At 40.7% G+C, this 14,641-nt stretch overlaps 1 protein-coding gene across 3 annotated transcripts in view; it reads right to left on the reverse strand.

The window, feature by feature from the left end:
• The window catches only part of itsn2a (intersectin 2a), a 38,406-nt gene that overhangs the window by 14,980 nt on the left and 8,785 nt on the right, over window positions 1–14,641 (reverse strand). For all 3 annotated transcript variants that reach the window (XM_038726969.1, XM_038726971.1, XM_038726970.1), the window contains exons 3-17: window positions 11,066–11,158; window positions 10,899–10,962; window positions 10,347–10,522; window positions 9,730–9,951; window positions 7,945–8,038; window positions 5,884–6,026; window positions 5,557–5,620; window positions 4,002–4,139; window positions 3,803–3,909; window positions 3,449–3,711; window positions 3,216–3,365; window positions 2,977–3,117; window positions 2,791–2,878; window positions 2,557–2,696; window positions 106–245 (exon numbers count right to left, since the gene is read on the reverse strand). In XM_038726969.1, the coding sequence (XP_038582897.1) occupies window positions 106–245; window positions 2,557–2,696; window positions 2,791–2,878; window positions 2,977–3,117; window positions 3,216–3,365; window positions 3,449–3,711; window positions 3,803–3,909; window positions 4,002–4,139; window positions 5,557–5,620; window positions 5,884–6,026; window positions 7,945–8,038; window positions 9,730–9,951; window positions 10,347–10,522; window positions 10,899–10,962; window positions 11,066–11,158 (2,023 nt within the window). The remainder of the gene's footprint in view (window positions 1–105; window positions 246–2,556; window positions 2,697–2,790; window positions 2,879–2,976; window positions 3,118–3,215; window positions 3,366–3,448; window positions 3,712–3,802; window positions 3,910–4,001; window positions 4,140–5,556; window positions 5,621–5,883; window positions 6,027–7,944; window positions 8,039–9,729; window positions 9,952–10,346; window positions 10,523–10,898; window positions 10,963–11,065; window positions 11,159–14,641) is intronic.

Genomic DNA, 14,641 nt, shown 5'->3' on the forward strand with positions numbered 1-14,641 from the left:
TTAGTTAGACAGGTCTTGAGAAACAAAAGCAGATTCAAGTTATGTATCATGAATAATTAGCCTCCAGCACAGACAAATATAAGTCATGCATTCCCTCACACTCACCTGGCTGCCTCCTCTTCCTCCCTCCTCTTTCTTTCTATCTCCTCCTCCCTGCGTCTCTGCAGCTCCCTCACTTTCTCCTCTTTGACTCTGTACAGGTCGTCCAAGACAGCCTGCTGCCTCACCTGCTTCTCCCTCAGCTCCTGATGCAGTCACGGAACAGGCAATCCATTAGAGAGATACAGAAGACGCAAACATCAACCAGTTTAACAATGCAGAAACACATATGATCAGCCACAAAGCACAATACAAATGTATACAATTCTGCTCCAACCACAAAGCAGCTGATACAAAGCAGCTACAGTAGTTGTGTGTGGTGGTTTAAAAAGTGTTTGATGCAATAGTACAAATACTATCATTGCAAACATGCAAAACTGATGACTGAGCCAGCCCACAAACTGGCAGCCATTCACAGAAACATGCAAATACAGTATGTGTATAAGCTGTATATGTATAACAGTTTGACTTTTTTCTCTGTCTAAAACACAAATTGTGCAAGTTAAGCATTCTGTGTGTGTTTTACCATCCGGGTGCATCCTGTTTACACAAAAAACACACACTAGAACTAATCCCATGCAGTGAAACAACAAAAAAATGGAAGACATGGTAACAAAAGCAGAGCTCCATTTAATAATGTGTCAAAACACAAAAAAGCAAGGATGAGCGAAGAGATCGCATTATCAAGGAAAGAAAAGGAAAGGAGATTGCAGATTGTGGCTTAACGGAAAACAAGAGGTGGGATGGCAAAAAAAAGGAGGGGTGGTGAAAAAGATTACACAGTGGGAGGTAGAGAGAGAGAGAGAGAGAGACAGAGAGAAAGAAAGATAACCTTGATGAGAAGGAAGAGCTGGCTGAGGCAGGCCAGCAGAGACAGAAGGCCCCGCAGGACACAGTCATCCATATCCCCAAGCTAAGAAAGAAATAAACAGGGTGATGACGGGAGGAGGAAAGAGGATGGGACAGAGAGAAGGTAAAAAAAAATATTGTGTGATCAGGACAAAAGGAGAAAAAGGATGAGTGAAAGGAAAGCAGAAAGAAAAGAAGATTCAGAGAAGCAAATGGAAAACCAGAGACAAGAAGAAAGTGAATTAGTAAGAAAAATGTCCAGGTATCGGAAAGCAGAGAAAAAAGGGAGGAAAAGAGAAAAAGAAAGGTGTTAAAAGCTTCAAAAGCTTTACAAAGCAGTTAAGAACAAATGAACTGACCAAAAGAGAAAGAGCAGGCCCTTTGATGCTGCAATTACTAGTATTGGACTGACGATATATTGTGAGAGGGCATGACATCATTCATCACTGGTATTGAATTATCAGGCTGAACCAGCTTCTGGTGCGTAATATTGGTGTAATCTATCTTATAGTGATGTTGCTTTATTGTGCTGTAATGTCATATTTTTCTGAAAATACCCAACTTCTATCCTGCAATGTAACTCATGCTAACTCAAAAAAAGTTTAAGGGCTCAAGAGCCAATTAAATTTCTTTTTTCTTCAAGGTTTAGTTCAACATTTTGGAAAATGCACTTATTTGCTTTCTTGCAGAGAGTTTCTGTGGGTTACGTATGAAGCTAGTCTGGCTCTCTCCAAAGTAAAAAAAAAAAAAAACACTCCAGCAGCATCTAAAGTTCACTAATGAAGTCATATCTTGTTTAATCAGTACACAAACACAAACTGGAAAATGACACTTTGCTGTACAGGGAGTTACATGCAACCCTTTCTTCCAGTCTTTATGTTATACTAAACTCATCACCTACCTTTTAGCTCCTTAACAAGTTGTAACTTATTTGCTGATCTAATTTGACTGTATGCTATACAGTTGTACAGGTTGTATATGTATTGCAGGCAACCATGGGTTTCCATTCATTTCTACAGGGCATGAAAATCCATTAGTAGTAGTGGTATATTTTCCGTGTATAAGTCTAGTTTGCATCTATTATTGTTGGTGTTACACAAATCGTAGTGTGGCAATGCAGTTTAAACACAAAATGTAATACATCATTCATGTTCAATGTGATGGATTACACAACTCAACCAATTTTTAATTTTTAGTCGAAAACCAATCGATGTCTAGAATGGCAGGCAAAATATATTAAAATGTCTAAAACACAGTAGCAGTGGTTAGTTTTGATGTAAACATAAAGCTGCTTTAAACAGGGCTACGTTTAGGGACATGTTTGCTTGACTGACAGGTGTCTTAGCATATCACAATATTCTAAATCTTAATTTTCTGTCTCCAACAAGTGACCAAATGAGCCTAAACTTCTTCAAAGCAACAAAGTGTTCCCTAAAAATCGATGGGTGACATGTTTTTCTACAATCTGTGGTCTGAACAACTCTGTAGTGGCCTGACCTGGCTTGTCCTTGGCTAATTTGGGTTGAATTGAATTCAAATAGTCTGAACTCCTCTGAGACAGGCTTACCACTCTCCATATCCTGAATCTGGTCTGTGCTGAACACTGACCTTAAGCTCCTTGTTGTACTTCTCCATCTGGGCCAGTTTGTCTGTGGTCTCCCTCTCCAGAGTGTCAAGCTGGTCCTTCAGCCTGCGGCAATTCACACCTTTCTCTGTCACGCTCTCGCTCAGAGAGGTCAAAGCCACCGCTACAAGGCAAATGTCAAAGGTCAGGGATGAGCGAGAGAATTCAGGGACCGATATTTTGTCTGTGTGTTGTTTAAGCGGATGTTTGTCACCCACAGGGGAGTTTGTTGAGGCTTATGATTCGCATCTTCTCAGTCAGCCTCTGCTGTTCTGGGACCAGCTGTGAGAGCTTCCTCTGCCAGTCCTATGCCAAACAGAGAGACACAGGCATATGAACGGGAAGTGAAAAAAACATTTAAATGCCAAAAATCTGACAGGGAAGACAAAACACATGTCTTTAACCTCAAACTGAAGCTGCAAGGTGTTGATCTCTGTGATGCGCGAGTCCCTCTTCTGATTGACAAGGTCCACCTCTGCCTTCAGAATCCGCCTCTTGCTCTGAGCATCACGGAGACAGTCTGAGATCTGCTTGTGCTTGTTGCCCTGGGAGACCGGGCAATTTTATTAGCGTGGGCCCCTTGCTTTCATTGGCATTGCGAGACTGTATCTGTGAACATTTGTGGATGTTAGTGCGGTCTCACCACAGCCTCCAGCTCCAACTCTAGACTCTTCTTTTTGGCCCGAAGTCGGGAGATCTCTTCCTGCTCCCCCTCTCTCCTCCGGCCCAGCTCATCCTTCTTCCCACGCTCCCACTCCTCCCTCCGCTGGCGCTCTATCTCCTGCTTCGCTGCCTGAAGTACGAAGGAAAGTGGTCACTGGACAGGGCAATCTCGATGTTCAGCCTCTCACTGGTGAGTCTACTTCTCCCACTCACCTCCTTCCTCTCCAGCTCCCTCATCCTCTCCTCCTCCCTCTGTCTCTCCATCTCCCTCTGCCTCTCCAACCGCCTCTCCTCCTCCAGCCTCCTCCGGTTTTCCTGCTCCCTGGCCTCCTTCTCCCTCCTTTCTCTCTCCTCTCTCTCCTCCCTCTCTCTCCTCTCCCTCTCCTTTCTCTGTGCTTCCTCTAGGGCCAGTCGTCGTTTTTCCAGCTCGGCGCTGCCTCGTGCAAAGTTCTCCTTCAGCTTGTCCTCAAAGGACACTACAAAGAGGAGGAAGAGAGAGGTATGACACAGACGAAGACCTAAAAGTGACATTATAACACAACAACCAGAGTCTAGGATATGTCATACCACTGCTCTTGGTCTTTTGTGCAGGTTCTACCTCTGTTGTGTCTAATAAACAGGGAGTTATGTAGGGCCCTGTTCCATTAACAAGCTCACTGGACTTTATTCCTCCTCTGAAATGAGATAAAAAAAAGAATGTCTGTGGTTGTAATAATGGATGTATTAATAAATTCAGTGAACGTGCTAATCTGCGTGGATGTGTTACCTGAGAGAGGGAGGTACCAGGTCTTGAGGCAGTGTGAGGGGTAGAGGCCGGCCAGTTTTAGCCATGTCCACCAAGTGCATTGCCAGAATGAACTCATCACCTTGTAGCCGACCATCCTTATCCACATCTGCCAAGGTCCTATGTACGCACAACACAGTAAGTCACATCGTAAACAAGTAAAGATCAAATCTTTAGTTTTTGTGGTGATAATATCATCATTTTAAAAACAGCATACCTAAAACTTCAATTAATAGCCCAAGCTTTCATTTGCTTCAATGAAACTCTGCCTGTATGGGCCTTTAATTCCTTTCGCACAAAAGTCTTGCTCAGCAAAGATGGGAAATTCTGTCTACTACTATCAAATTGTTTATTTCAACCAGTATGAATATTACTGGTTAGACTTTTTTTGTCTCGATTATTTACCATACCAGTATGTCTTGCGGAAGTCTGAATTGCGGAGGATCTAACTGATCTTACGATGTGGTGGATGTCCACATTGACAAACGTTTAAACATTTATATTTATATGTGCGATTTTATCAACTTAGAATTAGCTCAAGCTGGCCACCCAGTGGGCTTTGAGAGGTTTTATATATCCAGAAAACTTCTATAACAACCAGACCAGGCTTCTAATTGAGACCTGCGTTTATTTGTCAAAATGTGTAGCCACACCAGGGACAGGCGTCTAATTGAGATTAAGCTTTAAATTCAAATTTGGAGAGAGGGGAACAAGATGTAAAAAGTATCACCTCATGAGGTTGTTATGGGAAACAGTTTACCATATCCAGCAGATACAGACTAAAGTTAATTTGCAGTCATGTTTCTGACTACCTGGCTCCAATATTTACTCTCCTTTTAGCTCTGTTTTGGTCTCCACCAAATCCTGAAGGAAATCTCTCTCTCTTGCTGCTAAATGCTCCACTAGCAATGTTCACTAGCTAGTTGCTAACTTCGCCTGTTTGCTGTTTAGTGCTAGGCAACGCTAAACCACAACAATTGGCTAAAAGAGTTAGCTAGCTAGATTGCTGTTTATAGTACACACTGAAATGAGGTGTGACAAAGTGAGAAGTGCCATTTTGGATAATTTTCCACGTTTGTTGTATTTCATCATTCCAACAACATCATTTTAATTACCTATCTCTGTCATGGAACAATGTGTGGAACATTACAGATTTCAGCATTAACACCAGAGAAAACCACAATATTCATCAGCCTAGTTTTGATGTTCACTCTTGTTTTCCATTTTTTATAGCTATTGTTATTTATTTACAGTGGTGTAAACTGGAGAGCAAAGTTCATCACTGGTAAGCCATGTTAAATGACAAGCCAATTGGCATCAAATCATATTAATAAATTATAAATCATGTAAATAATTTCCACATGGTGTGTAGAAGCAAAAATAGCTTTGTATTTAAGATTTAATGGCATTATGCATCTGTCTGTCTAGTGATCAACAGACACTTTTATGAACTTAAAAAGGCATGCCGTCGGAGATGTGGCTGCCTGCTGGATCATACATACATAGGTAAGCACACATGCACACACCTTTTACTCACCAGATGGTAGCTAGCTGAGTCTGGGTCAGGTTGGACGCCATCAGAGCATTTCTAACCTGAGGTCCTACAAGGTTAAAATTACATCAGAAATAACAGCGAGTGAATTCTCACGCCAACTGTGGACGCGTTTGTGTACGTGTGACTACCTGTTCTGTCAAGCAGGGTTAAGGGCAATCACAAGAGTACGTGAGTGCATGCGTGTGAAGTGAAACTGACTCAGAGTGTGCTCTGTCAAACTTTGAGAACACCACTCATGGGCCGCCACGCAGCCCTGAGAACCTAATGTTTATTCAGGTTGTAGTGTGTGTGTATGTGTGTGTGACCTACCTGACAAGTAGCCACTCATGAGCTTGTCTAGCGTATTGAACTGCTGACGGTACTTGAGTCTTGAGGCCTGTGGAACAGCCCAATCACTTGCACCCGTCTTCGGAGAGTTACTGGTCAACGACGTGGTCGAGGAAGAATTTGAGCTACGAACAGATAGAAAGAGAGGCATGTTGATATGCCAAGATATCACCTAAAGGGAAATTACACAATAATATTATGTGGTCAGTGTTCCCTTACTCCCCTGTATTCAAGCCTTGACTTAAAACCAGTAATTGCGTCGAGACTCCCCCGTGTTATTTCTCGGCTCTTAATTAGCTGTAGAGGAAACTGGTGCAAACGACCACGTAGACAATGACTCTCTGAAACAAGACAGCACTGTCCCCTCAGGCAATGCTAATCAGCTATTCTGTTTTTATTATAAACAATGCGTCTGCAAGAATAGCAAAAGCATAGACAGGGTCGGAGATGCTCATTTGAGAAGAATGCATTTCTCTTCAGTCATTTTAGCTGGGTCGAAACTTGCACTAGCTCTAAAAGAAGCATAAGAGGAGATGCAATGTGAAATCCTCCCTTTTCTCTGTGAGTGTGTAGATTAGTGACACCAAGTAGGCCTGTAAAATTCACTGATATTAAAACTTGTTATGGGTCTGGCAACAAAAACAGTACAAGAACAAGGTGTCTAGCATGACAGAACTGGATGTCACAATTATGACTGTTGAAGTGATGTGGATGGCTGCTCAACCTGTACTGGTATTTGACTTCCATACACTCCTCCTGCCATTATTATTGCTTGCCTTACCACCTACACCTGAGGTCAGGACATTTTGTCTGAAGCACTGAGCCACACAAAACAATACATTCAAAATGAAATCAGACTCTACTCCTATCCTTTTCCCAAACCACACAAAACACCACGAGAAGGATCAAGGATATTAGATACTGCTATTGTCTTTTTTGAAGGGAATCTGCAAAACCTCTCAGACTCCGGTTTCTGCTTTGTTTACTCCTTATTACTTCCCACTATTGTAAGAATTCCAAACAGAGATTGCGTGTTTCACTGTTGTAGATGTAGGACTGTGAAACACTTCAGTCGCTATCTAATTTTTCATTCATGGCAAATAACATATGTGACATTATTAGTATTTAATGTAACCACTGGTGACACTTGTGACATTAGAACTGGTCACATGAACAACAGTGCATATATGCTCTTTGTGCCTGATGGTGGAACTAGAGTCCAAAGTCCAAAGCTGTGAAATTCTTCCTGAGGAGGGCATGGAAGTCTCTACAAAATATCTTGGCAATCCATCCAGTAAATGTCGACATATTTTACATACTTAATAGTGGTGCAAGAGGAAAAGTCAGGGGCTGACCAAATTCAGTAGGCTTCATCCTTTGGGAACCATGTACAAGTGTACAACTTTTTATGACAACCTTGTTGAGATAAAACACCAATGAGCTGGACCATGTATGGCTACTAAAAATAGATGGAAACTTCACAATAATGGTGACCTCCTCCTATAAGAATGCCATTTGATTCCAGTTCTCCTCTAACGTTTGTGACTCTAAACAAGTCCTCTGGTAGCCAACAGAACAAATGCCCTTCCTGCTCTCACTGTTATCTTAGTGTTTCATCTCTGCCTGCAGTCTGATCCTCAACCCTCCCCTGCAAAAACTCTGCTACTTTGTAAGCACTGAACTAATGGGCTGGTAGTGTGTGTTATACCAGCCGTTCTGTTAAAATCACTGCATAATAAATGGGGCATTTTAGAAAACCTTACATTACTGTTAAATTGAGTACTTGATTTAAATGTATGTTTCAGGTGGAACTTGATATCCTGACAGAGGGCATTTGTCTTTTCAAATGGCAACTGATTAAAATGAGGACTCTTAAGCTGATCAGCTGTACATCTGTAATGTGGTGCGTCATGAAATGCCACCTGACACTTGGAAACAATGTGGAACTACATTTAAGTACAACATAAGCAATTTTGTCTTTACCGGCTATTTGTAGGAGCTTGAGAAACTTAAATATACCATTATTTATACTCTGGGCCTCACCTGCTGGATCCAAGGTCAAGGAGAGAGCTGGCCTTAGACATGCCGGTGGATGGAGAGAACGCCATAGGAGAAGAGAAGCCAGAGAGAGGGTGTGCTGCAAAAGGGATTGGAGGCAGGTGGTTGATAGAAAACAATCAAATTAAATATCGTTTAGCGCATGCATGTAAATACATACAGTGTGTGCATGTGCTCTTCTTATGCAACCAATATCTGACATGCTGTAGACGTGCAAGGTGCAGTTGCCCTTGAACGTGTGTACATCTAATCTTATCTCTTCATACTTTACAGTCACAGCACACAGAACTCCAGCAGCAAGGATATTGACATCTGGCTAAAAACAAAGTGATTGCGGTTGTCTGCAACCCTGCGCTACAGAGGGTTCGTCTCAAGAGCTGTGACACGGATACATTTTCTTCAGCGGGGGGGGGGGGGGTTGCCGGAACACCAAATAATAGAAAAATTTTACACTCTCTCAAGAGATTACTCATTTTACAGCCAAACATTTAGCTTGAACATACAGACTGAGATTAAAGAAAGCAGCCACATGACAGACAGTGGAGATAAAAAGAACAGAGGAAAGAGAAAAAAAACGATATTAGTATTTATATTATATAGGTGCACCCACACCTGAGATCAATGACTGTTTTGTTTTTTATCTAATAGATACATTAACTGCAGTAAAGTCTGCAGTGACTCGTCTCCTTGGTGATTAAAAAGCAGGTCTTACTACATACCGCAACATGCATACACACATTTTATTATATTTTTTATATATATATATATATATATATATATAGCCATACTTGTGTAATGCCTCAAGACAAATATACAATACCTCAGTAAGTAGATATGGTTCAGCCCTTTCATGTTGTAATCCACACCACATTAACACTGCACCATTAACATGCAAGACCTGAATAACTAACCCACAAACCAGGATCTGGTTGCACCAGCTATTCACATCTATTACTTACTTAATAAGTTTTGCATTATGTCCTTCCTAATCTCTTAGTTGGTTTTAAACTAGTGATAGTAAATCAAGTTGCACCATTACAACTTAAGAAATGTCTTTGTTAGTTAAGATGTAATGTTTAAAATGCTAAGAAACATCTGTAGCACTGTCCAATCACAAACTATACAGTAGCATTATATTAGGGCTAACCTATATGTTACAGTCTAATATTTGTATGTGTTACATTCCTTTGCAAATTTAGGCATGTAGATTAGCCAAGGAGCAAGCATAAGGAAATATTCAGTTATGCTAACCTAACTGACGCTACTTAATAATTCTGGATAACGTTTTGTAATTTAAGGTATGGATTTATTTTTGTGAAAAGTGATTTAAAATCATCTCAGTTTACATCATTATTAAATGGAATTTTGAGTGACAGGTCAAATATGTCAACCTTATATCATAATATCCCTTTTATTCTTCATTCAAAATGGGTCATACAGTATCTTAGCAAGCTAGCGTTAGCTTTCTCATTTGGTTGAGTCAGCTATGTAGCAGTTTCACCTGGCAGTTAAATGTTTAGTACAACTAAACTCTACTCAACTAAACTTACTCTATGTAAGAACTAGTTTGTGTGGTGTAATCTGTTTAAATTTTGGGATGTGTAATCTCCATTTAGTAAACTTATAATTAGACTACACTGAATGTACATAGAGCTGGAGCAATGGGGTCCAAGGGCCTTAGGACCCTGTCAATTGGTACTAATACACTAATAAATATCTATCTTTATTTGTCCGACAAGTAAATCAGAACATTTCCACTGCAGGACCAACCTGCGTTGTTGGGAACGAGAGGTGGGGTGAGGAGGTTGACATTGTTGTTGGGGAATCCAGAGTTTCCCAGGGAGGTGATGAGGGGCAGAGTCATTGCCATTGGCACCAGTGGTTGCACAGAGTGCATGTGGGGGTTAGCCGGCATGGGTGTTAGAATGGGCATGGCTGACATAGCTGACATGGATGACAGACCAACTGACAGGTTTGGCATTGACCCCATTCCTATTAGGAGGAAACACACAGGTGAACACGAAGAGATCAAGAACACTGTTTCAGAAAACAGACTTACTTGAAAAGTTACATTTAAAAATGGGTTCATTTCATTTTGTAAATGCCCTGAATTTACTGCAACTCAACTGAGCAAAAAAGTATTATTTGTGTCAATCAAGAACTTGAGCTGCCTGTGAAATTTACCATCATATTGAAAAATCAATCCTTTTGTAAGAGCAGCTATTTTTTAATACATAATCCTCCCATTTTGAAATAACTCTTCAAATGTTCTTTTTCTTGCGCCATGGATGAAATAACACTTCTAAGTGGTTAGGTGGTAAGAGAGTAAAAATGTAGTGGGTTTTGAAACTGAATTGTGGCTGTAATATCCTCAGAGAAAGTTTTACCAAAGCGTGCTGACGAAGGGATAGTTGGAGCAGAAGTGGAAACGGGAGGTTGCTTCATGATGACTGGCAGGGAAGAAGGTAAGTTCCGCCCCTGAAGTTTGAGTTTAATGAGCTTCATAGCGATGGAGAACTCGAGTCTGTCCATCTTCCCATCGCCGTCCATGTCAGCCAAGTTCCTACAGGAGGAGGTGAGAGAGAGGTATAATATGATCTTTTTATAGCAAATTCTGCGTTCCTGGTATTTTTTTTTCTTTATGGAGACAATAGGAAAGTCGAGAGCTACACAAGGGACAAGGCTCTAGTGGGATTGAATTCCAGTGGCGTTATTCACACAAACACCAAAACACACCCACCCACACACACACTTTCTCCCCACTCTTACACTCACAGTTTACTAGGTGGGGCAGGCTGTAAAGGAAGTCAGCGCTCAACAGGAAGTTTAAAGCAGGTCAAGAGGACCAAACTGCCCAAAAACAAAGATTGGATCTGCTGATTTAATTGTTTTGGCTTAACAACACATTATTTAGGATGCAGTGGTCAGTCAGTACTTACCAGATCTCAGCCAGGACAGAGGCAGGCAGGCCAGACTGGAGGAAGAATTTTCTGGCTTGTTCTCCTGAAGACAGACAAAAATCACTAGGGTTCAGAACCTCTCATGACAACTTCTAGGTGTTCTGCATACACAAGTATTTAGTCTTCTTGTTAGGACAACAGCCTACCTGAAACATAGCCGAGGACGGGAGCAAGGGTGTCAAACTGTTTGTCATGTTTCCCCCTCTCCTCTGGAGCGATGGCCCAGACACTGGCTCCACCTGGACAAAACCAAGAAACAATCTTAAGATCCTCTTGCCTGCTAAAGTTGGTGTATATGCTGTTCAAAGTTAACATAAAATCATTTACCAATGCTGATGCAGCATAAAGTAATAACTAACAGGACAGCCAAGAGGATTTTTTATAAGAAGGATATACAAAAACATTTCTGTCATTCATTGATAAATAAGTCTATGTGTAGAAAACAGGTTAAAGAGAGGGAAAAGATTTTTTAAATCTAAAAACACATAAAAACAAAAGTAAGAATCTATAGCTATGCTAACTGTTCTGTGAGGCTGTTGGCACAATGGTACTTTGAGCTATTAACAATGCAAAACCTGCTCACAGTGCATGACATGATGGTGGCACTGCATGAAAAGTCAGGGGATCACCACAGTTATTACATGTCATACTGAAGAGGACAGGAATGTGTATATCAAATTTCAAGGCAATCCATCCAATAGTTGTCAACACATTTTAATCTTAGACAATCAATCAAATCAAAATCTCTATCACAGACTCAGGGTCCAGATCTAACCCACAAAAATACACAAATACATACTCCCATGCAAACACACATAAAAAACCCACCATAATAAATCATGCTTTACACAGCTAAAGAAAAGGAAGAGAAAATATAACAAAATAAAAAATATAAAGACAATCAGTGTCCTACCAGGAAACAATTGTAGCAGTGTTTCCACATACAAGATTGGTAGTGTGAATATGTTTGGCAAGCCCAAAATTATTTGATTTTCTAAATCATTAACCTGGCACATGAATTTATGCATGAGATTTCTTAAGACAGCATGAAAGGCGCTTACTCCTGCAGCCAAAAACATCTCACTTGCACTACACCATCTTGGTCTCTTGATTAATATTCTCATAGCATCGTTGCATGCTACTTTAAGTTTCTGTAGACTTGCTTTTGTATAACTTGACGCCAAGTGCGCAGTATAAAGTGGTATACAATATGCTTGAACAGGGATATATTTACACCATCCGTACACGCCCTAAACTTGCGTAAAAGAATATTAACTTGTGTATATCATGCCGCATTACCTATAAATCAACCTTCATGGTGGCATTACAGGAAAAGTCAGGGGACAACTAAAATCATTAGAACTGATCCTCTGTAAATTAATGTAGAACTTGTAGTAGAAGTGCAGTTGTTACTGGTACATGGATCTAAAAAGGTACTTGAATACTAAAAGCTCCTGCTTTATTAAAATACCAGCTGCCTTTTGGAGGTCCAAACTTTCAGAAATATGGCATTTCTTAGGACAAAAAACATTCTACGTAGAAGAAGAAACTTTACATTTTTGAACCATAATGTGTGGGCAATGGTCCACTCCTCAACACACACAAATGCAGCAACACATTTCAAGTTCCCAGAGCAGAAATGCTAATGTCAAATTCAGTATATAGTCTTTTTCTTCACCATCCAAAAAGTCGGCATCATTTCCATCCCTAATGAGATCTCGCCTTCAGATGAAACCACTCTTAACCAACTCCCGACAATGATTAATGTATAAAAATGTCCAGTAAGCTTTTTCTTCCCCCACTCTTGGATTTCTCAAGGTAAGTTCAGGGTTGGCCATGAATTAAATATGATGTCAAATGTGCTGTGTGAGGGGTATGAAATGCAATTCTTACTCATTTTCATAAGATGTTTTTAAAAAAGGGGGATGAAAGATTATCATCTGTGCTAATAATCAATTAATCATAAGGGAATCCATGAAATTAATCTAATCATAACACGACCAGGGTGTGCCTCCTGGCTTACATTTCTGCTCCATAACTTGACAGCTCTGAAGCCATCATTAAGAAAAGTACTGACTGTATGGACATTGTGAACAGATGGGTCTCTCCATATGGCAGTGATTGCATGTCAGAGATGTAGATAAGGAGACAATGGCAGACAATGAGTCCAGGCAGCAGAGATAAAGAAGGGTTAGTGATGCACAAAAGATGAATTCACACTAGAGAAGCTGAATGGCGGACTAGTTTATCCTCGTACAGACAGACAGAAGAAACACATGGGTAAAAAGCGATAGTTGCAATGTTACAAACGGAAGTCAACTCGGGAGCAAACAAGCAAACTATCAGTTCTTATGGAGTTCACTTTCCTAAGCAGCTCATCTTCCTCTGCTCCTTCAGCGACATACGGGCCCTCCCTGATGCCATTGGCTATTGCCATAGTGATCACGGTTGTACAAACAAAATGTTTGCACAGATTTCTTTCTCACAACAGTGACTTCAGTGTGAAATAAAGACAACACACTGAGCTTGTTGAGAATTTGTCATCCAAATTATTCGCCTCCCATCATCACAAGCTCATCGTTGGTTTTAAAGCTCACACTGGTCCCTTATTCAAGAAAATACTTATCAAATGATGAAATCAAACAAGAGGTGCCTGAGTTAGGTCTATATTTGTCACAAAATCTGTGTCAAAAGCATATAAACACCCACAGCTCTTTGTAAGGGCTGAATCTATGGCTGTTATTTAGCCTTGGTACGTAGTTTTTTGCTATATGATAGTTGCAAATTATTATGTGATTGCTTTTATTTATGGTGATGTAACATTCCTTCTTCATACCCCAAGTGCTTTAGCAAGACTGTACTTGAGATATGTATAAAGCTACTCTCACTCCGATTCTCATCCTAAGACGCCAGCGACATAGAACATCTTACACAGGAAGTTGTCTCTAAACATTTCTTCTCAAATCAATTTGTCAGGGCAGAGTAAGATGGTGGGGCCCCTTTTCTTCCTTATCTCTGGTAGATGCATAAGAGTAGGAATGAAGTCACAGGGCTAGGGACAAAAACTACAGTTTATTAATATAGTAGTTGTAATATTGTTTTTAAGCAAAATGCTATTTGATTAGCATAATATTCTCGACTCAATATGCTATTCTTTGTGGTATTATGGGTGTATGCGTTTGTAGACATGGTATCTAGGGTGTAATTTATTCACTAGCTTCAGGAAATACCAGCCTGCCCTCGATGGAACTTCCTCCCCTACGCTAACCCAAACACCACACTGGCTCTTGTTGACCGCAGCACGCACGCACGCGCACACACGCACGCGCACACACACAAACACACACACACACACACACACACATATCCCTGAGGACTGACACAAAGTTGCAGCCCAGCAGTCCCTTGTATGCAGCCAGAAGATTAAATGTGAGCAACTACAGAGTTAAAAGCAGGAAGATTCAACCTTTTTCCAAAATGTGCGACCAGATATAACTGAAAACTGCCAGCTACTCACTTCACAGAGATGTGTGTTAGGAAACACTCAGGCTGATTGCCTTGAGCTGGTTTCAATATCCAAACAAACTCCCTCTACTCTATACCACCACAGCAACACCTGTTCAAGTACATGCTTTTTCCCCTGACAAAGCCAATGTTAGCAGCTCGCAGTGCCCGACCTAGTTTTAGGCATTGTCAGCAAAATGCAGCCATAAAAAGGAGAA

The sequence above is a fragment of the Micropterus salmoides genome, unplaced genomic scaffold (genome assembly GCF_014851395.1).
Source record: "Micropterus salmoides isolate LMB-PRFRI ecotype aquatic unplaced genomic scaffold, ASM1485139v1 Ms_hic_scaffold_18, whole genome shotgun sequence".
NCBI classification, from domain to species: Eukaryota; Metazoa; Chordata; class Actinopteri; order Centrarchiformes; family Centrarchidae; genus Micropterus; species Micropterus salmoides.